This window comes from Nelusetta ayraudi, unplaced genomic scaffold (genome assembly GCF_046127955.1).
Source record: "Nelusetta ayraudi isolate G7.1 ecotype Tasmania unplaced genomic scaffold, CSIRO-AGI_Nayr_v1 ptg000004l, whole genome shotgun sequence".
Classification (NCBI taxonomy): domain Eukaryota; kingdom Metazoa; phylum Chordata; class Actinopteri; order Tetraodontiformes; family Monacanthidae; genus Nelusetta; species Nelusetta ayraudi.
Genome location: NW_027466054.1, coordinates 7646765 through 7669544, shown reverse-complemented (window position 1 = coordinate 7669544; position 22780 = coordinate 7646765). Strand labels below are relative to the sequence as shown.

The 22780-nt window shown below is 46.3% G+C and overlaps 1 protein-coding gene across 3 annotated transcripts in view; it reads left to right on the top strand.

The window, feature by feature from the left end:
• Positions 1-17700, top strand: part of bnc2 (basonuclin zinc finger protein 2) — a 154432-nt gene extending 136732 nt beyond the window's left edge. For all 3 annotated transcript variants that reach the window (XM_076032312.1, XM_076032295.1, XM_076032304.1), the window contains 2 exons: positions 6758-9162; positions 15424-17700. In XM_076032312.1, the coding sequence (XP_075888427.1) occupies positions 6758-9162; positions 15424-16312 (3294 nt within the window). In that variant the 3' untranslated portion in view covers positions 16313-17700. The remainder of the gene's footprint in view (positions 1-6757; positions 9163-15423) is intronic.
• The last annotated feature ends 5080 nt before the right edge of the window (positions 17701-22780 follow it).

Genomic DNA, 22780 nt, shown 5'->3' with positions numbered 1-22780 from the left:
ATTATATAATACAAAACTAATGTTGCATTTGTTTATACTGAGTTCAAAATTATACAGGCCTGACGTATAAATACATAAATACCCTTGCCAATTCTCCAGACAGACAGTATCCCAGCGTCTTTGTTAACATGACAGACACAGACTCCTCGGGGGACCCCCGGCCCCCTCGTGGCCTTACTCGGTGCACTCCAGTCTGGCCAGAGTTGTCGGCGAGAGAGGCAGACTGTGGAGTGGAGGGAAGATACCAGAGAGTGAAGCTTGAGTTAATGGTCTTGCATCTTCCTGGCAGCATGTCAATAATGGCTCTGATCACATTAAGTAAAGAGTCCATTAGCTTATTTTCTTTCCTCCTGCACGCTCCACGGCGAAGGCACAGGAGGAAGCTGAAAAAGCTGTGCTAATGCAGAGCGTCTGCGTGTCACAGACACCTCTATCTGCAGCCAGACCAGAACCAAATAACCTGCAGGGCTTATACCTACAGCGCCATCCATTATCCAGTCGCATCAATTTCCTTTTTACGCAGCGATGATGAGTGGATTATTTTGATTGTGTCGGGATCAATGGTACATTTGTAGTGGCGGGTCGAAACAAAAAAAAGTCCAAGAGGAATAAAACACAAGCTTCAAAGTGGGACTTTAACGACTCGTTAATATTGTTTTTGTTGTGAAAATAAAGCCCGGTGTTTAAAAGGTTTTTGCTCAGCGGTGAACGGAAATTTATCTCGCCATCTCAAATTTCCCTTTATTTTTTCCTTTTACAAGCACTCGTACTTGACAAAGGCTTTGTTTTAAGACCCGGCAGGTCGCCTGGAGCTACAATGTGATAAGGGGAGGGGAATTACACGACGGGAGAACAGAGGGATATCAGGGCGCAGTCGAGGCGCGTAACTTCATGGCCAAGAGAGCAAATTGTGAGCATATGTTAATGCACCTTCTCCACACCGGCCTCCTGCCAAAATAGTAATCAAGACAAAGAAGATGTGATATAAGAGGAAGGGAAAAGCAGGCTGTCTGCCCCCCAACAACCCCCGCCGCCCAATCCACCGCACCATCCAACCCCTCCTCACTCTCTCACACTCACACACACACACACACACACACACAGAGGACGGACAGACCATTGCGCAGTCGCCTCACTGCTCCGCGAAGGCCCTGGAGGGGCACAGCGGCCCCTACATCTGTCTCCCAGCCCCACGACAGACCTGGCTGCTGCTTCCAGACTCACTAGATCACACGAATCATCCTCAATTAATGTGAACCATCAGGCGTTCCCTCGCCGCCTCCACCACTCCGCCCCTCTTCTCTGAGGCTGCCCCTAAAGCTCCGCGCTGGGGCCCGCTGAGGTTTTTTTTTTTTTTTTTCTTTTTTAACACATTGACCACGGCTACGCTTCTTTAGCACAGTTGGGTGAGGCAAGCCAACGTTATTGTCTATGCTTTGTGAAAGCTGACAGAGAATCAATACTTCAAGTCCGGGCCCAGACGTTGCATGTAAGTGCTGCGAGGCGGTTCTTCAGAGGTTCTGAACTCAGCGAGCAGACGACTTTTCTCTGCGGCGCACCGGGGCCTGAAATGGCTTCCATGTGCCGCCCCATCTGCACCACTGCTGGGCTGTGTCCAACTGACTGTCCATACCGCTTTTTTTGTTTTATTTTACAGACACAAAAGGAAAACCTACCCCCCCAAAGAAATGGTCATAGCAGCAGGTTTCGATGTTAGAGGCATCGTTTAAATCAGAGATTGTAAGACTTTCTTTTTTTGAAAAAAGCTCAATTTAAAAAAAAAAAAAAAATCACAATGAAAAGGGACACTTTAGAGGGAGAACAAATGGAAACCTTCAGGTTTATGAAAGGCCACCTGGAACGTGTGCTGTGCCAGACTTGAGTCACTGATCTGCAATGGCCTCCCCCTGATCTCCTCCTCTCTTTTTTTCAGTCTGCAACTGGCAAGTGCACAATAACTCTCCCTCCTGTCGATTAGCGTGCCCTCAGCAACAACCAACACAGAGTCATGAAATTTTAACCAAAGCCACGAGTTAAATGAGGCTGAGGGCTGAACGAGGGTCTGCTCAGAGTGTCTCATAAAACCCTGTGGCTTCTTCACATTCGCTCTCACCGACAGCTGTCGTCACTGGCAATACAGAGCATGATACTGACCCATTCAACGCCCTGTGTGCAGTAGCTAATTGCATGAGGCTGGGAACAAAAGTAAAAAATAAAATAAAATAATTGAATATGTGGAAATGTATTCAATAATAATCAGCATAACCAAACATTTTTCATGTTTATCAAAGTGCTCTTAATTAGAATACATTTCTATTTAGCAATAACAACTTCAGAACAGCTGTGTTTGATTAATTATTTAGACAATTAGTTCAGATATGTACTGCAAGATGCAAAGGAACCAACAAAAATAAAACCCAACACATTCTTTTGTTGTGCGGGGAATAAAAGAGGAACTTACGATGATCACAGGGTGCAAATTTCAACCTCTATGATTCTTACAAAGGTCTTCCACCCACATCTTCACGTAGCTACCGATTTTCCTGTGGTCCATCACAGGGGAAGCGGTAGAGCCAGTTGTTCACACCTGACCTCTGACCTGCCACAGGGGAACCAATAAGGGAGCAGCCGGTGCCTTGGGAGCTCTTGCCCTCTGATGTGATGGCTGCAGGCAGTGGGCTTTTCGTGAACCCATCCCCCATGGCACCCCTTGCCACCAGATCCTTTGCATTATTTATACTATAGCCGGAGAGGGGTGGGGAGAGAAACAGAATATGGAAAAGGAAGCACCAAGGTTCAAGACCTTCTCAGATCACAAGGAACTTCTGCTTAACCTCCCTTGAAGTGGCGAACACAGGGATAGAGTGTTTTTTTAAGAACTGGATCTGAAAGAAGGACTGGAGATCAATGGTGACTCCCCAGAGGGTTGCTGGAGATCACATTCCCTGCAAGGTGATTGGTGGATCGATGTGGTTCCCATGGTTTACTCTGCCACTGTAAGGAACCGATTCCCTTTTTTCCCCCTTTTCCTTACTGCAAGTGATACGATCTCCCGATCGCTCTAGTTTGCGTGTAGTTTGCGTGCACTTTACGCAACAGGGAAGTCAGTTAATGCAGACTGCATTGGCCAGGTGCAAATTTGTGTGACTGTGAGGTGTGAACAGAGTTGACCCGAACTCACTGAGGGTCACAGCTGTCGCATTTCATCATCTACATACAATACAAAGGTCAACGTGACGTGCGCCTCGCGTGGCGGCGCTCTCTAAACACACAGGCCATGAGGACGACAGGTGATGATTAGTGAAAAGCATACACGTGATAAGCTGTTAATCCCCAATGCACACCATGCGGCCTCACTCCTCACGCAGCCCGGCGAACCAGCCGCTTAATTGCATAATTGCCTGATTTGTTTTAACTGACAGCGGTGCCCTGGCCTATGACAAGGCCATCATTTGCCCGTTGCTCGTCGTCAGCAATTTGCGAGTTGCCGATTCCCCGCCACACGCCCGCCGCACAGCGTCCGGCGCTGCGCTATTAGCAGCAGCTAAAGAATTAGGAACGCGTCGCCGTGGCAGGGGGATGAATAAATACAGCCGGTGCCAGGTTAATTCTGAGAGACGTGGAGGCTGGCGGATAAAATAAACTAACAGCAGCAAAGCTGTCCGACAGACAAAGTGGGTACTCCATCGTTGCTCTCTGCCGTAATTATTGGCTAATAGTCATTAACCTGGCAAACAGGGGTTTAGCCGTACTGTTTAAAGGACTCTGCGATGCATAATGACAAACGAATATGTCATAGCTCTGGGGGGAGACGGTGGGAGGGGTGGATTAATGAGGTTTTACTAGGGGGAGTGTACAAGAAGAGGCGGGGCACGCCTAGAAAATATAGGGAGGGAGGGAGGGAGGGAGAGGGCCACATTAAGCTAATTGGAAGATGAGTGCCTACATATAAAAGTGCTTCTAATGGCATATTTGTTTCTCGCACAGCATCACAACACTAATGCATGAGAGTGTTGTGAGAGTAACTGTGTTGTGGGCTTCCCACTGTCACAGCTTACACTTGCGATTGTTAATCGATCTGAAAAGGTGTCATCGGCTTACCATTTATTTTGGTATTAAATCTGCTGTTGGTTCATTAAAATGCATATTGAAGGGTGTATTTATGAAGCCGTAAAGCTTATCACAATTAGACTTGTGGAAGTTTGGCTTCAAACTTACCCTTTATCAAGTTTGTCCCTGTACTTCGGTCTTCCTCTGCTTCTTAATTTATATTGACCGACTTCTCCCAGACCGACACCGGCCCCAAACGCTTGTTGACTGGACTCCAAAACTCAATTGACCAGTGAACCAGGAGTGCTTGGATAGTCTACCCTTAGACAGGGCCCAGTGCATTGCAGAACCACTGACCTATTCTGACAGCTGGCTGGCCCTTCGTAGCACTAATAGGAGTGCAGTTTGGCCCGAGCCATTGTGTCTTGTTTTTTTTTTTATTGAACTTCATGAACAAGGGAGAGGTGGCAGAGTGGTGCTATTACAGCGTAAAGTGATGCCTAATTAGTGAGTTACAGAAGAAAAAAAAACTCACTTGTGGGTGTGGAAGGACACTTTTGTTAAACAACCCTATTGCCCTTACACACTCTTGAGTACATGAAAATTAGTGATAAAAAAAATGACCCGATGGATTAGCTATTGAGTGAGGCAAATTATTAGAGTTCTAAAAACATTTCTATAAAGACCTTGTCTTGAAAGAATATTAGCAATGGATAAGTTCCTTTTTACAAGCACAAATCATGCACAAAAATAGTTTGAAATGCTTCCAGGTTGTTCGTACTTTATCAGACTGTATTATCGTACTTATCAGACTTGTGGCTGTACTAATGAGTGTGACCAATATAATTTGTCACAAGAAAAAATTAATTATGTGAATTTCTTAACGTCTTGAAGAATGTGTCTGTAAAGCTGTTTAAAGACTCACTTCTAATATGCTTTCAATCTTTTTGTTTCAATCAAATGGAAGTCCTAAAGCCCAGATGGCCATGCAGTATAAAATAATAGCGCCCAGGCTAGAATTTAAAGTCATACCTCGAGGCAAAAACTCAAGAGCGCACACAGAATGAAAGTGTAAAATGTTTTTTAATGTATATTTAACAACAAATACCCCAGTGACTATTGATGTTTGTCTCTGAAGAATCTGTTTCTCCACTATATCTAAGGGCATGAAATGAAACCACTCATACTTTCATTTTTCCTCTGCTTTTCTGCTCTCCTTCCTCTGTGCCTCTCCAGTACTCTCTCCCTTTCACTGTCGCTCTTTAAACATTTATCTTCTGTTTTCTCCTTACAGGCCCTTTGTGCTTTGTGATGTTGGTTTTTACAGCTTTTTACTCACCAGAGTTGCCATTTATCTTTTATAGACGCTAGCAGCTAGGAGCACTTCTGAAATGATACCATTTCACTATGACTAATTGTCATGGCTTGCAATGCTCCCTTGATATCACACATGCCTGGTCCCCTGGGAGAGATATTTACACTACATCTCTCTGTCTCCCTCCTCGATTTCTTTCATGTGGTTTTCCCTTAACACATCATCTACTGTAACAAGTGCTGTATTATATGAGAATACTCTTGCTACGAGTTCTGTCATCAGTAGTAAGAAAACATATACATCTATGAAAAAACAAAAGTGAAATGATGAGAGATCAGAAAACCTTCTTGCCCTCAAGGCAGGATTTACACTACATAATAAATTTCCTGGCATGGCCACAATTTGAAACAGAATGTTTTTCAGTACATTGATTAGCAGTGCTTATTTTTGATGATTGAAATGATTAATAAACTTCACAAATATACGCATCAGGTCTGTTTGAAATATAGTAGCATCCTTTGTTCCAGCAATGCGGAGGTTAATTACTAATGACAACATGTTATTAAACAATTTCTTCTTTCCTATAAATACTCTACAGCACTGAAAGAAGGTTGCATATTGTTATTATTTGCCTGTTTGTTAAAAATGAGTTTCTAACTGCAAAAATTCTAATTTCCAAAAAAATTAATTGGTTAAAAAGCCCACGACTGATGCTAATTATATTGGGGGGGAAAAAATCTAAATAAAAATATAATAGATATTCAGCCTGTCAAAGGAATAAATCAACATGGGTTCTAAAATACACTAAAGATTTTTAAGGTCAACCTTGAAAAAGCATGAGTTACTCTGTCTGAATGGCCACACCTATTTCCTCGTGCAGTGTCCCATTCTCCCGCTGGCATTTCATTTCCTCAGAGATGGAGCAAACTGAGAGAAATCCCTGAATAGGACGTTTCAATTAGTGGCTTGTATTAACTATTCTATTATTTATAGAAGAGCTTTTTTTCTCAGGCTTAAATAATGTGTAAATATCCCATGGCACAGGTGCAGTGAGAGTGCCAATGGAAGTTCAAATCCTCAACAATGTTGTTTATGTCTATGGGAATAACATCCTTGTACTGTTTAAGCAGCTGCTGCCTTACCCCAGTGCCTTTTGATTTGCAGTCAAGAAACTCTTGACTACTTTCTTCACACATGTGATCAAAAATTATATACGCAGGGCTGATCAAAAGGCACAGTCGTTGGGCCATGGGCTTCTGAATTTCATTATCGAAAAAGCTTGGCCTTAGAAAGTAACCCCTGCTCCATCTTCCCCCTTGACCACACTGATTATGCACAATCAATGATGGTTTGTATTTCTGTCTTCTCGCTTGTCTCTTCTGGGACATCTAGGATGCTGCAGGCAAGGTGTTGGACCGCTGGTCCATTATGTCCCGAGAAGAGGAGATCATCACCCTGCAGCAGTTCCTGCGCTTTGGTGAGACCAAGTCCATTGTGGAGCTGATGGCGATTCAGGAGAAGGAGGGTCAGGCAGTCACGGTTCCCTCATCCAAGACAGACTCCGGGATCAGGACATTCATTGAAAGCAACAACAGAACCCGCAGCCCAGGGCTTTTGACACATCTGGAAAACAGCAGCCCTTCCAGCATTCACCATTTCGAAAATATACCCAACAGCCTCGCCTTCCTTTTGCCCTTCCAGTACATCAACCCTGTGTCAGCCCCAATGCTTGGTTTGCCCCCCAATGGCCTGCCCATAGAACAGTCTGCTCTCCGGCTCCGGGAGCCCAGCCTACCAAACCAAGGCGAACAGGTGGAGACAAGCGAGTCAGAAGTGTCACTGTCACCCTTCCGCTCAGGCCAGAGTCCTAACCGTGGACCCTTGGGACCAATGAACAACATTGAACCAAAAACAGAGCCCAATAACAGAGCATCACCCATCTCACCAACCCCTTCCACCCAGCAGGCTCAGCAACAGCAGCAGCAACAGCAGGCACAGCTTCAGCAGCAACAACAGCAGGGTCAATCGCAGTCCCAAAGTCAACCTCAGCCACCCAACAGCTTAAGTGATCACCAGGTCCACCACCATTTTGTTAAGGATGAGCACACTAAAACTATCACCCACGCTTCCTTTAACTCCAAGATGCATCGCATGCGCCGTTTGGGTGCAACCTCACGCAAGGGCCGGGTGTGCTGCAATTCCTGTGGCAAAACCTTTTATGACAAAGGCACACTTAAAATTCACTACAATGCTGTACACTTGAAGATCAAACACCGCTGCACCATTGAGGGTTGCAACATGGTCTTCAGTTCACTTCGCAGCCGCAACCGCCACAGTGCCAATCCGAATCCTCGGTTGCACATGCCCATGCTGCGCAATAACCGTGATAAAGACCTCATCCGTTCAACACCTGGTACACCTGTCATCTCAAGCACCAAGAATGGAGGCTTCACACTCACAAGTCCTGGAAGGCCTCCACTGGGCTTCACAACTCCACCAGTTGACCCTATGCTTCAATCCCCACTGCAAAGCCCGCTGGTGTTCCCCACCCTGAAGTCAGTGCAGCCAGTCCAACCAGTGCCCCCATTTTACCGTACACTACTGTCCCCTGCTGACCTCGTCAGTCCTCCAGTGTCACTGCCCACAAGCCCGATACTACCCACCACAACCAACAGTACCACCCTGATGGACCAACAACAACAAATGTTGGCTGCAGCCGTTGCCGCTTCAAACAATAATGTCAATATGTCAGAAGCAGGGCACATGATTCACCGCTCACATACACACAATACCATTCATGACATGAGCACTGGAAACACAGACCCCACACCAAAAAAGAAGCCTCGTAAATCCAGCATGCCAGTTAAGATTGAGAAAGAAGTCATTGATGTGGCAGATGAATATGACGACAAAGATGATGATGACGATGACGACCTCCATCACAATCACCACCATCACCAGTCGTCCCTTCTTCACAACAATATCAAAATAAATGGTAATTGCAACAGCAATAACAACAGCGGCAATGGTACTAGTAACCATAGTGGTGGTAGTGGACAGCAATCCCCTTCCCAGGATGAGATGAGCCCCGGCCTAGCTCTTAGAGGCCTGATGAGACGGGGTGAGGATGAATGCCGGGATGGGAGTGTAAGCGATGGGAGGGCTGGCAATGACCTTCAAGGGTCTGGTGAGCTGCGCTGTATGGATAGCTTCACATCTGAAGACCAAGACCATGAGAGAGACTTTGAGAATGAGTCTGAGACATCAGAGTCCAAGATGTTCTACCGAGACGAAATGACAGACGTAGAGGAACAACAGAAACATCTACTTGGTGGAAGGGGCATGGACAAAGACCACGATGATGAGGGTGATGACGAAGCCCACTTGAGAAAAAACATGGAAAGGAAGCGTCACGCCTCGCCCTCTCCTCAACAGCCCCCTATTAAAATCAAGGAGGAGCTCAACGATCCTACTTATGACATGTTCTGCATGGGCCAATACGGCCTATACAACGGAGGCATGGCGGCGGCTGCTGCTGCAAGCATGGCTGCTCTGCATGAAAGCTTCATCTCTTCCATGGGCTATGGTGCCAGCCCACCCAAATTCCCATCTTCTCAGTCACCAGAGGGAGACCCATGCTCTAGTCCTGACCCAAAGATCTGCTACGTGTGTAAGAAGAGCTTCAAGAGTTCCTACAGCATGAAACTGCACTACAAGAATGTACACATCAAAGAAATGCATGTGTGTACAGTGGCTGGCTGCAACGCTGCCTTCCCATCCCGGAGGAGCCGAGACAGGTTAGTGACAAAAATTGTTTACTTAACCACTTTTGAATGTTTGCAGCAGAGCCAGGTAGGTTACTAAGGAAACAAAATTTAGTTTGTGAAAAATTTTCAGTCTAAATATTGGCAGAAGTTACATCTCCATAGGTGAATTAAGACTTTTGGGACATTCGTCATGATTGAAGGAAATTGAAGGAAGCCGCAGGAGTTACTTATTTGGGTAGGCTATCGCTTAACATCTGCAAGCTAATTTAACACTAAATTAATGCAGGGACATCTGTTCCTTGTCAAGCTAGAGTTCAGATAAGTGTCGGGGTGAGAGACACCTACACACATGCTCGAACATACGTAGGCCATATACATCAACCCTGCAGTCGTGCCATGTTGCTAACCTGCCCTCATAGCCTCACCTTGTCACAGGATGATGATGCCGCATAAATTAACGTGAGACAGAGGTCTGTCAAACCACTGCATTTATTAGCACGCAATGCATTTACTCACCTGGGCCTATTAGCACATATCACTCTGCAGAATACACACAGCTTTTTGGTGCAGCAGTAGCTGTAGATTGATGCTATAAGACTGATGTTCTAAAACTTCTGAATTTGACTCAAGCCTCTACCTAGCATAGGCTCCTAAAAGTACTGAAATGTTATTTATCCATTTAGTATGTCATAAGGGATTTGTTAAAGATAAATTAAATGTTTTGTTTTGTTATTTTCAAATAGCACTTATACTCACATCGAATTTGAGAAATCACCCATTTAAATCATCTCTTGTCTTTCATCCCCTGTCACCCATCACAGCAGTGGCATCTATAGTTTTTTTTTGCTTTTTTTTTTAAGTAAAGAGAAAAACATTGAGTATAAAGTAGAAATAACACTATGGGGTGTCTGTTGTGAGGCCAGGGTGGAGTGGAAGCAAAACAGGAGACAAGCCAACACCAGTAAAGGTGAAGCCTTGCTGCTCACCTGACGCGGCTGTGCTGACAGCAGCAAGTTGACAGGATTTGTTACAACAGGCTGCACCACTCCCAGTGGTGTACTGCCACTGTTGCGTGTGCTGTAGTCATCATTGTTGTTTTTGTTTTTGGCTCCCCTCTTACAATCGCAGAGAATGCCTACAGCACCGCCAGCCTGAAGTGTAACACATAACACTCATTTGCATATTTGTTTTAGCACAGGCGGGGCCAAACACACAGGGGTGTGTACCAGCAGATAAGAGGGCAAACTATTTGTGCTACACCTTATCTCTTTGTAGTTTTGTCTTGCTGTTAAACAGGTGCTAGATTAAAACCATTAACTCTCCTATCTTTAAGACGTGATAGCAAAATGAGAAGCCCACTGTGCATTAATGAGTAAATTTAACACGACAGCGAGTATCGCGCTAGGCAATTTGGCCGATAACCAATATTAACACTGATGTTGTGGCTGGTAGCCAATATTTACAGGGGTCAACAGAAGCTGTATTAAAAACTGCTTTTAATGATAGATATTTTTTGTAAAATGAAAAAGATGCCAGTATGTTTTTTGTCTGTGTATGTAACAAAAAGAGGACGAAAGTTTGACAGAAATAACACTAAAGCCTTTTCAACGCACTGAAATGGGGAACATATGAAAAATGGAGATAATTTTGTCGTGAGAAGGAACAATAGCTGATGTGAATGTGCACAGTCCATCCTTTTTTTTTCTATCGGGAATAATTTCCATATAGCATGTGGGACATATTATACTGTCGCTGGTTCACACAGGGAACAAATGACAGAGAGAACGACATCCCATAGCTGCAGGAACGGTGGGGCTTTGAGGCAAGCTAATACACAGGCTCTCATCAAATCTGTCCCTGGATAATCCTCTAATGATATAATGTATGCTTGAGTGTAATGGTGGCAATAAAATAGGAATATAACCTAATTGTGCTCATAACAGCATTGACTCTGATAAGATTAGGAATAGCTGCATGTCTGGATGTGTTGTTGCTATGAACCGTTGAGGGTGTTTGTTATTAGTGAATTGAATAAACAAGAATAAACCGAATCTATTCTTTAAACAAATTAGATTTCTTTTCGCCGTCAGCGCTGGGAGTAGAGATTAAAAGTGATTCTCCCACGGCGTTAAGGATGGATAAAATACAACCACACGCAGGATAATACATTAAACCATTTGTTGTTGTTGTTTTAGCAGCTGACTAAAACGTGCAACCGTTACACGGAGCAAAGACCGGCTCTCAAAAACCACTAAACAGCTGTTTATTAGCACGTGCTTACACCTCTGCAGAGATGATTAGCCCACTGACCGTGTGAGAGGACAAAGGCATCAGGCAGCATCATCAAAAGCCCAGATATCAAAGTGGAAAGTAGGGAAACAGAAGGGAAGTTATTCGATCCACAAAACAAAAACACAACCGCACAACAGCTGACATGGACGAGCCGTGAATGAGCAGTCGTTCTTAAAAGAAAAAAAGATGGCGCCGCAGGCCTCGTTTCAGTTTGGTGGCGGCCGCGCAAATCCACCAGCGTGCGCCAGAAAAACAAACGGAGAGCACAGGAAGGCATCATTTAATGTGCCCCTGAGCGAGAGTGAGATGTGTGTTTTTGATTGTAAAACAGAAACCGGCAGAAGAGCGAGTGCAAGTGTGTGTTTGTGCGGTTTTACAGTGCGACTCTCCCTCCCAGCACTCCCGGCCTCCCGCTACACGGAGGTAAATGATTGCATATTTATTGTGGAGAGCGTGCAGCTTCGGCACAAGTGCTGAAACGGATGTACGTGATGAACGGCCGTGCAGACACGCGAAGCAGTAATGGTCTGCATTACCGGCTTCGTCTCTCTTGGTGTTTTTGTGTGTGTGTTTGTTTTTTAATTCACGACAGGTTGGGCTTAGATCTAAAAAAATATTTTGTCTTTTCGACCTTCGCTGAAACATTTTTACCTGCTGCTGCTGCTGCTGCTGCTGCTGCTAGGTGGTTACACCCTCCGCCCCTCCGCGCACATTCCCATGGTGCAGCGGTGCACGGCCGTCTCTCCCTGCACGGGCCGCTGCAAACGGAGAGAGTGAAGGTTAATTATGTCGGAGGGTCTCTTTCCTCCCCTCTCCTTCCTCTCTCTGCCCCCCCGCCCCCACCCTCCCTCCGCCCACCGACCCTCACACGGCATGTGGGCCCCGTCTCCGCTGCTCCACAATCAGCTCCCTGTTTGTCTCCTATAAACAAAGGGCACGCTCCGCGCCGAGAGAAAATATGTTCTGCGAAGCCACTCGGCCCAGATGGTTTAGTGCAGGCAGCACTTGAGAACACAGGGGTAGAAAATAGTGGCTATGTTTCTTCCTTTTTTTTTCTTTTTTTTTATTGCGGCGTAATTGTGTCATATTTAAACGGCACTTGTGTTTGTGGAACGACGAGACTACTTTTTTTGTGCGGGGGCTGTTTTCTTTCGGGGGTTATTTAATGTCTTTTTGCGTTCATGGCTGATTTTTGTGGAGCGCGAGCGAGCGGCCAACACAACAGTGGCAAAGAGTGATAAATGCCGCTAACATGTTTTGTCCTCCCACTTACACCGTAGCTCATAACGCGGCCCAAATGACAGGAAAGACAAAGAACGACCCGTGTCAGTTTAATACCACTCAGCCCTCCATCTCATTTACACATTACGAGTCATTTAGGCGGCGCACGCAAACGCACGCACGCACACACACACAAACACAAACACGCGTGTGAGTGTGCTGACAAAAAAAAAAAACAGGGAAAAAAAAACAAGGGCAAGGGCCATCAGATGCACCTAAAGATGATTAACGCCGGTTGGGACAGGCACACTCTCACTCTGAACCTCCTCTGCAGTCAAGAACGGGGCTCTCTGGAGGCCTCCCCCATCTTTTTGGCAAAGATGAGACTGTCAAATTGGTTTGCCAGCCACATTACTGGCCAACAGGGGATGGGGCGTGGGGGGGTGGGGGGATTGCGGGGGGGGGGGGCATATTGAGGAGTTGGGTTTGGTGGGGGTGAGGGAAAATGGGGAAATGGACACGGAGGAGGGATGAGGGGAGAGTAGGAAATGGAGCATAAAGTCTAAATTTGATAAATGAAGGTGTAAGTGCATCATGCCCCGTTTGTGCATTTAGATGACTTGTTTTGATTAGCAAGGACACGGGAGATAAATAATGATGTAGTGCAGATGATCACATAGTCTATCCTTTTTCTATTTTTTTTAGTTTATCTATTTAGAATGAATGTCCACAAAGTGTTCTTCTTAACTGTTATTTTTTCCAACATGGAAGTGCAGCGGGTGAAATGTGATTTATTTATTTATTTTTTTTTATATATATATATTTTTTTTATTTTGTAAATTGGATGTTGTTTTATTTCCCTAACAATGTTGTGACCACTTGAAGCGGCTACCGTAGCTACGAGCAGAGGACAACTTAACCGCATGATGTTTAGCATGTTTGACATTAATACCTCAGACTGAGAATAGCCACGATTAACTTAGAGCTTATTAGCAGTGAGAAAGCAGCTGTTAGAGAGACGGACACGTGTTCTGATGGACCCTGCCTACCTGAGCATCAGTCGCAGCAGCCCGGAAAAAAAAAAATCATCATAAAAATCTGAATCGGGGCAAAAACACGGCCCGTTTTAAGGCAGCGGCATAAATTGTCTTTACATCCTCAACACCGATTACGACTTGCCTTAAAACGCTGTCACGTCTCGCGGCCGCGTAGCCACACATGTATTTGACTAGAGGGCCGACATTGAATCATGACTCCCAGATTTTCGCCATAAGCTTGCGCCATATGGGTGCAACCGTACTATCAAAGGATGAGAAAGAACAAAGGATTTATAGAGTCCTTTTGATGGAAGTCCCACTATATGGTTGGGAAAAAAAGTACATTTTCTGTTTTTCGACTTACACGCGCAAACAGAAAAGGCATGTGCGGGACGCGCGCGCACACATGCGGCGACGGCCGCGGCCAATCAATTCGCAACGCACCGCTCGTTCGGCCGCGCGCGCTCTCTCTCTCTCCTCAATGCTGACGATGCTTGAGTGGACGGGCTCCTGGTTGCCTGGTTCACGGAAAAGGGTCCCTTAAATGAATGTATTTTTACCTCTTGCAGGACAATGTCGGATAGGGAAGTAAATAATTAAAGGAAAGGGACCCTTTTTGACTGCATCAACCCTGCCACTGCTGGTAAGCTCTACTATCCATTGTGACTCCATTTTTTTTTTTTTTTACTAAAAGGATGACCGTTTTCTTTTCCCTTCTTTTCTTTTGTTTTGTTGTTGTTTTGATTTTGCACACTGTGTGCCCTCCCTGCATGGAAACCCCTTCACATCCAAAGGCACCGAGTGTTTGCATATGATTCTTGATTTGATGTGAAGCGCTGACCTGATCGGAGCAGAGTGGGCGACCCCGTGTGTGTTTCGCATCAGGCACTGGTCATTCGGTTGCCCACCGTTTCCTTTCTGTCCCATGCAGTTTTGTTGTCACGTGTGTGTGGTGGGTCGCTTCATTTTATCCGGCTTGGCAAAAAAAAAAAAAAGGTGAAATCGGAGCGAGAAAAGAGTTGAACTCGATGTTTTTCGAGCCCATTTCACCTTGCATCCTTTTAGCATGGCTTTTGTGCGCTAACCTGAAATCCTCACTAATCGTATCCCCGGCTTCAGCATGGCACTCGCTACTTGGTTTCTTTCATCCGCTGTGGCACCCTGTGCGATACACTTTGACTTGTGTTTGGGAAAAATGCTCATCTTAATTAAAATCCGGGGCTACATAAAGACATGTTCATTGAGGTGCTCCATTAAGCCACCTCCAATAGGGAACCAATGCGATAACGCCGTCAGGGCCTACTGCTAATATCCCTTCCAGTTGTCCTCGATTATCACATTACCAGAGCTCGAATCAATTGATAAACTCCCATTCAATGTGGTGAAGTATTTAATTGAGCCTGAGTCTATTGGATTTGAGGGCTGTGCAGCGCGGACGTGCTGACAGCGGTAAACACCAGCAGGACACTCACTCTCCGTGTGACTGTCGAGCATTTTTCTCGTGGGGGAGCGGCGCAGGTCCGAGTTCTGCGCCTGCTGTCGAGGGCTTTGGTAGATGGGTTTGTTGCGGGAGCAACTTCACACAGAGCTCCTCTGAGATACAGAGCACAGCTTGCAAAACGTTATTCAAGGTTACTCACGGAATTTCACGAGACGTGCAATTCGGCGCTGTGCCTTCAGTTTGCGTTGGCGGCAACAGAGGGCGCCATTCTAAACGACAGGTCTGGTCTCTCCCCGACAGGCACAGCTCCAACATCAACCTGCACCGCAAACTGCTGACCAAAGAGCTGGACGACATTGTCCTGGACCCCCAACTCACGCCACTGCCCAAAGACCTGCGAGCCGAGCTACTGGCCAAGATTTACGCCGGGCACCACATGGGCTTGGACCCTATGGCTGGGATGGGCTTCAGGGGCGCCGGCCTCGAGCCCCCCGGCCTCAACCACAGCGTCCGTTTCCCCGCGAGCATCGAGTACCCCCACAACCCTCTGAACCAAAACCTGAAGCAGCGCCACCACCACCACCACCACCACCACCACCACCACGCCAACGGCTTCTCCCGCGGCCAGCCGGACGACTACATGGTGCTGGACCTGAGCACCGCGTCCAGCGTCCAGTCCAGCGGCAGCGTGCACTCCTCCCACGAGTCGGACGAAGGCAGCGACGAGGGCATCCTGCTGGACGACCTGGAGGAGGAGGACGAGGAGGAGCTGGAGGAGGAGATGGAGGAGGACGAGGAGCTGGAGGAGGAGGACGAGGAGGAGCTGGAGGAGGGCAACAGCGAGGGGGAGGACTGCTCCCGGGCGAGGGGCGAGGACGGCCGCGGGGCCGCAGAACTCGGTGGGGCCCGGCGGGGCGAGGAAGCGTCATCCTCGCCGTTCCTCCCGGCGTCCGCCACAGGGGGGAACTGCAGCGGCGGCGGCGGAGGGATCCTCTGCAACATCTGCCACAAAATGTACAGCAACAAGGGGACCCTGCGCGTGCACTACAAGACTGTGCACCTGCGCGAGATGCACAAGTGCAAGGTGGCCGGCTGCAACATGGTGTTCAGCTCCGTGCGCAGCCGCAACCGGCACTCGCAGAACCCCAACCTCCACAAAAATGGTCCCTTCTCCACCATCATAGACTGAAGCCCTTCTGTCCGTCCCTCCGTCCCCCCGTCTCTCGTCCTCACCCCTCCTCTGATTAGCTCTCAGCCACCCCGACTCGATTGTCCCTGCCCCTGCTCCTCCGTAAGTCGCCGCGAGACGTTTCGACCTCCCTCGATGAAATTAATTGACACGAAATACAGTTTATTATCGTTGACCTTTGACTTTCCCTCCTTCGACAAAGAGCTCGACGGCGCTCTTGAGACGGGAGCTGTATTTGTAAGAAAACAACTCTTTTTTTTTTTTTAAATGTGCCCCTTCATCTTTCTTTTTATTTGTTTTTTTGTTTTTTTTTTGTTTTGGTCCATCTCCAAAGAATCTATTCAAACTCTTATTTGTGACTTTGCCTGCAGAAAATGATAGTATTGAAGAAAAAAAAGAAAAAAAAAGAAAATCTTCTTGTTGTATTTGTGTAATGATAGCTTTTAAATGAACCCCTTACAAAAGCATGACAGCTTCATTTGTAAATAATGTCCCAAGAGGCTTTTGGTGTAAAAGAGTTGTGTTGATGGTTGTTTGCTTCTTTTTCCCCTCTCTCTCTCTCTCTCTCTCTCTCTCTCTCTCTCTCTCTCTCCCTCCCTCTCGCTCTCTTTATGGTTTTATGTTACAGTCAAGTACAATACTTCCAGCTATAGGCAAGACAGAGGTAGCATCTTATTAGCTTGACTCATTTATGTTTGCTTCAAAGACACATTTTTAAACCGAGTCCTTGGAAAAAGAAATATCATGTGGCTTGTTTTATCTACTTGTTAGATATTCAGAGGTTGCCGGCATGCTTTTTGAGGCTCCTACACTGATATCCTTCTCTGTACTTCTATTGATTTTGTTTCCTTTTTTTTTGTCCATTTTGTTTATGAGCTTTAGTAATTCAGTTTTTTTGCACTTTGCATCTATACAAGGGGTTGTGTAATATAATAATAAGGACTCTGCAGTGGTTAGTTTAGGTGTTGTTTGGGGGGTCACTGACGGCTACGGTGCCATGGGAAGTGGTAGTACTTTGAAAAAAAAGAAAAAACTCTCGTGCCAGTTGCTCTTGCACGCGCCCAGTCTTAAAGAATTCCTTCTTGCCTAACGGAACAAAAACCCTCGACAAAACACTGAGAGAAATTCGTCTCACTTTGAAACGGGACTGACACACAAACAAAAATACTAGCGTTTCCCCGCCTCGCTGAGGGATAATTTGTATTGGACTGCCAGCTATTATCACAATAGTGTCAGGGGATTGTTAGCGTAGTCAAGTGTAAAGCATGACAATATTGTGATATTACCAAACAGGATCGTCATTCTCTTCTTAATGGGAGAGCGGGCGTATCTGATTAAGACCATGTCAGTTCAATAGTTTTCTTTTCTAAAAGAAATAGGATAGATTTTTTTTTTTTTTTTAAATGTCCTTCGACTGTGACCAAATCATAAATGTTTACTTAAGAAAAACCCCGTCAGTGTTACATTATACCCGAGTCACGCCCGCACCTCCCTCTTAAGTCTTTGATTGTTTTGCTGTAATAATTTCTTTGTTTCCACTGCTGAGTGCGAACTACAACTGTAGTCTGAAAAAAAAACTAATAATAATAACAACAACGACAATAATAATAATAATGATAATTGCCATTTCCTGATTGTTAGTTGCAGCCATTTTTAAAAAGCCCATGACTGTCTTATGGTACAACATTAATACACATGGTCTGACTTGCCAAGGGATGGGGTATTTATTGGTGGGTGATGTTTCCGCATAAAGATGATGTTGTCCGGTATTGAAAAAAAAGTGTTCTTTTTCTGTAAAAAGTAGGAAAAAAAAATAATTCAAATTTTAATTATTTTCTCCATGTATGAGCAACGTCACGTTTCATTGCGAGAAGACCTTCTCTTCCCTCACTGGTGCTACACGCAGAGGAAAACATGCGCAGTGTTATGAGGCGTCCTGTACAGTATTCACAATCCCTAACACCCATATCAGTGTTGTGCTCCATTTGTTTCGTAATTAACACATGACCTATTCTACTTTCTTTTTTTTCAACTTTCTTTTCCTACACACCCAGACGACACTGGAGGTTTTACGGCCCTCTCTCGCTCTCCCTCGCTCTCTCCCTCGCTCTCTCTCTCCTCTCGGGGAGCCGAGGCTGACGGAAAGGTTGCGGAGGTGGAGAGAGGGCTGACTAGGGAGGATAGGATGACAGCGAGGATCATTAAAAATGTGCTGCCTCTCCCTTTACCTGAAGGCATTCCTGCCAAGCCGCCTTCTCTCGCGTCTAATAACTCACTCGTCACTCGGTCGGCGGCGCCAGACGAGCCGAGGCTGCCGACCAGCGGCGACATTGTGCGTTTGGACGCCGCCTCGCTAATATCGTTCCAGTGTTTATTCTCGTACCGTCGACGATGAAATTCAAAGGCTCTCCGGCTCCATCCGTCAGGCACAGTCACTTAACGGCCGCCGTCCTCCATCCCTTCAAACCGCCACTCACTCACTCACTCACTCACTCACTCACCACCTCCGCACCCCGCCGTGCAGGTCCTGCCGGGACGCACGCTAATAGTGTGAGCTTAAGTTCAGTGGACGGCCGTGGCGTCGGGAAGAGGGGATGGGTAATTGCCTGTTTATCCCAAGTGAAGGGAAAATTGAGTACAGGAGCCCCAGCCTCCTCCCGGGAGAGGAGTGGGCTTCACCGAGGCGCTCGTTCACTCATTCAATCCCCTCGGCCTCTTCGCTCCGGCACAAATAATAAAATAAAAAGTGCTACTGCGGGAACCCCCGCTGACAGCTGTCTCGCACACGCGGGTGGAGTGCAGGAGAGCGACATACACACACATAAGCACATACTTTCCACTCGTATGGCACATGGATGACAAGAACTTGTTAACTAGTGACGGAGAGGGGAGGGGGTGGAGTGGGGGAGGGAGGTTTGCCATCTATAGCGTTCAGGTTGCACCTGCCACCGCCAATGTTATTGACTTACGGAGCGAAGCCTGAGCTGGCTAGCCGGTTGAGTTAATCGCAGAAGGTTTAAATATCCCAGCAACGTTACTGCATTGTGAAATATTATCAACGCAAACGCCGGTGCCACGGTCGGAGGTTTTCGCTCGCAAGAACCTGCCCGTCCGCCAATCGAAGCTCTGCACACAGAAAGTTTTCTCCCTTAAGAAAAAAACAAAACAAAATTCTCAATGTCGTGTTTGTCCATTTCCCAAGCAGCATCTGCAGGGCATGACCTCTATAGAGGTGCACTGAATATCAAACAGATTTTTTTTTCTTTCTTTTTTTTTTTTTACACACCACCCTTCGCACTACCTCCTACGGGCTTCTCTGCACGGTGCACCGGTCAAACCAGCGGGGCTCAGAGTAGCAAAAAGGCTGAAAACTCGCGATTTGGAGAGTCCAGGGCAGCCAGGTAGACGGACGGGCGAGCGAGGGAGCGAGGAGGGAGCAGCGGTGGAAGGGGATTAGTCTCACAAAAGGGGTCTGGCTGAAGCCTTGTGGCAGTCACTTAATAGGCAGCGAGGAGAGGGGAGGGAGAGCAGCGGGGCCAGGACTCTGCAGGACTCACGGCCAGCTTTCCCTTGATTGGCTGCTGGAGGTGGACCAGAGCGCTGCTCGCATTTCCACCTCTCTTTCCTTCCCCCCTTTTTTTCTCTCCTTTGAGAAATGACCACCAATATCCCCCCGCCCTCTCCTTTGAGAAATCTCCAAATCCAATCTCTGTCTGTTTTTTTTTTTTTTTACTTTTCCCAACCATATGGGCCCAGGTGCATCCCACAACCTAGTGACCAGGGCTGCGAATCAGCAAAGAGCGCGGGCCCCTTTGAGTGCCCGGGACCACTGGAGTGAATCTTTAATATTTGATACGTCAGGCATCAATTATTCTGCAAATTCTACAAAGCACGCAGAGGGTGAAGGCGATGGCAAAACCCTGACCTGTTACCGCTGTCTGTTCCATTCACGTCACCGGGCCAGAGAAGTCAGCCAAATAGGTGGAAGAAAAAAGGGGAGGGGGATGGCAGGGGTGGGGTTCTTGAGAGGTGACACCGCATGCAAAACTTGTCCAGTTCAGTGTAGCTCATGTTACAAGTTGGGTCCAAACTGCTCCACGGGACATCATTAGAAATATGCATATAGGTGGGGAGGGGGGAATTCACACGCGTGTGGGTCTCTGCAGCTGGTTTATTGTAAATGTGTGTTTTGTTCTCGGTAATAAATACCCTTGTTGATTTGAACTGGAACCTGTGAAAAAAAAAAATTTACACTCACGCTATGTTTTCCGGTCTTAAAATACGAAAAAAGCTTGAAGCTTGAATTTTGCTTTTCGTTTTTTTGTTCTCACTCGTGTTCTTTTTTTTGTGTGTGTGTGTGTGTGTGTGTGTGTATCAAAACGCATCTGTGTCTTAAGAAGCCCGTGTTACGGCACTGGCACCTGACAGCGTGGCATGGCTGCAGAGACACACTGCGAGCGAAGAGCAACACTTTTTTTGTGTCAAAATGGTCATTTGGAAGCCTCATGAATACTGTATGTTACCCAAACAGGTGTTTCCCATTTGCAGACAGGAGGAAAAAAAAAAACAATCGGTCCTCTTTTAAAGACTCTTGTGTCTTATTTTTTTCTCTCTTTTTTTTGCCTCTCTTGTATTTGTTTCTGTATCATAACTGTCTATGGTTTTTGCATAAAATGCATAAGGGTTTTGGGATGTAAATGGAATTTTATTCATATTTTGTCCAAATACCTCTTGTAATTTGTATCAGAATTCTTGTACAATTTTTATATTAAAGATTTATCAGTCACTGGCATTGCGTCATTGTATTTCAGATGGATAAAGACGACGCTCAAGCTCAATATTAAAGTAATCACAGAAATAAGATTCCCAGAATGAAAAAAAAAAAAAAACCCGGAGAGGTGCAGCACTGTGTCAATCAGGGCACTTTAGGAAGACACTGTGATTTCAGCAGGTTTTGCTGGGCTCTTTAATTACCCTCAGATAAAAATCACTGGGGAAAAGGCTATCTTGACCAATTAGTGGACGATTAGATTAATAGAGTTATTAAAAGATGTATGGCCATAAGGAGAAGGTGCTGCCGGTGTGAGCAAATTAGCGAGCGGTCGCAGAAGAAGGCGAAGGACACGCAGCACCTCCGTCTAATCCCTCGGTAAAATTGAATTAAACACGAGCTTGAGCACTCCCACTTTAGTTGCGGGCGTCTTTTGCAAAACGTGCGGTGTTATTTTTTTTTTCTTTACGTTACACAAACGCATAATTACTTGGAGGTGGTTAATTAAAGATTGATTGCATGAAGTAAATATAGATTGCATTTCTGAATAATCGGATCAGCCAAAGATAAAGGCAGGGTCGAAATACAAACACCGACGCCGCCAACTTCAAAACACAGCGAGAGGCTGACAGGGACCATACTGACCTTGAATTATACGCCATTATTCTCTGTCGCACGCTGCTTCCTTCTTATCCTGTCGATGCTGACAACCGACCACCTGACACATGCACACGCACGCACGCACACACAGGCACCCACAGAATGAAAGTGGTGGACGTTATTGATCGTATGAGCTAATAGCAAACGATAGCCGCTGCACAGAAACCCACGTCTCCCCACTGGGGAGGCAACGGAGAGGCGTCCGCCACCGGGGTCGACCCCCGCCGCCGCATTACCGAGCGTGTTTCCGACAGCGGCAGGTCATCGATTGGCCTGACAAACAGCGTGGCCCTCGGCTGACCTTTGAGAGGCAGAGCTGCGCTGCGCTGCCAGAGAACACAGAGACCGACCAGCGGGGAGACGGCCGCGGTGAACTCCGTTGCCTCTGAGGGGAGGGTGCCGCTGCAGAGATGGTCGAGTCCTGGAAACCAGTTGTGTTTATTAAAGTCTCGTCGTTTTGCAAAATTCACTTTGCTGATGAGTTTGACAGATGCTGTGTTTCTAACCTGCTGCTCAACTCCCCAGAATTAGAAGACTCATATTTTATCCCGGCTGCTCGTCCCACTGTGTAACTAACTGTGCTGCCACACAACAATCAACTACCACTGCCGGGTTTGAGCTGCCTGATCCACCGCCCAGCCATTTCTGCAACAAAGCATCAATTTTAGCAGATAGCTAAAACAGGGTTTTTCTTCAGGAGGCTGACAACAGAGGGCTAAACATGCTATTTGGAGGAGATCAGTAGAAAGTTTTGCTTGATTCTGCTTTTTGAATTGTTTGAAAATTCTGAAATGGGTTCAAAACGGGACATTTGACCCGCTTTGTTGGCCGTCACCACAGCCATAAGATACAGAAGTGATTATTGAAGCACTGTCAACCTGTGCCGATCAGGATAGGAATTAAAAATTCTTTCAGAAAAAAATATATCTCTTTGTCCTTTTCATTTTGCCAGTGCTTTTCTTGATGCAGGAAAGAAACAAAGAAGAGGACACAGCTCGGCTATTTCCACCCAGAGCAGCGAAAGTCAGACGACTGAG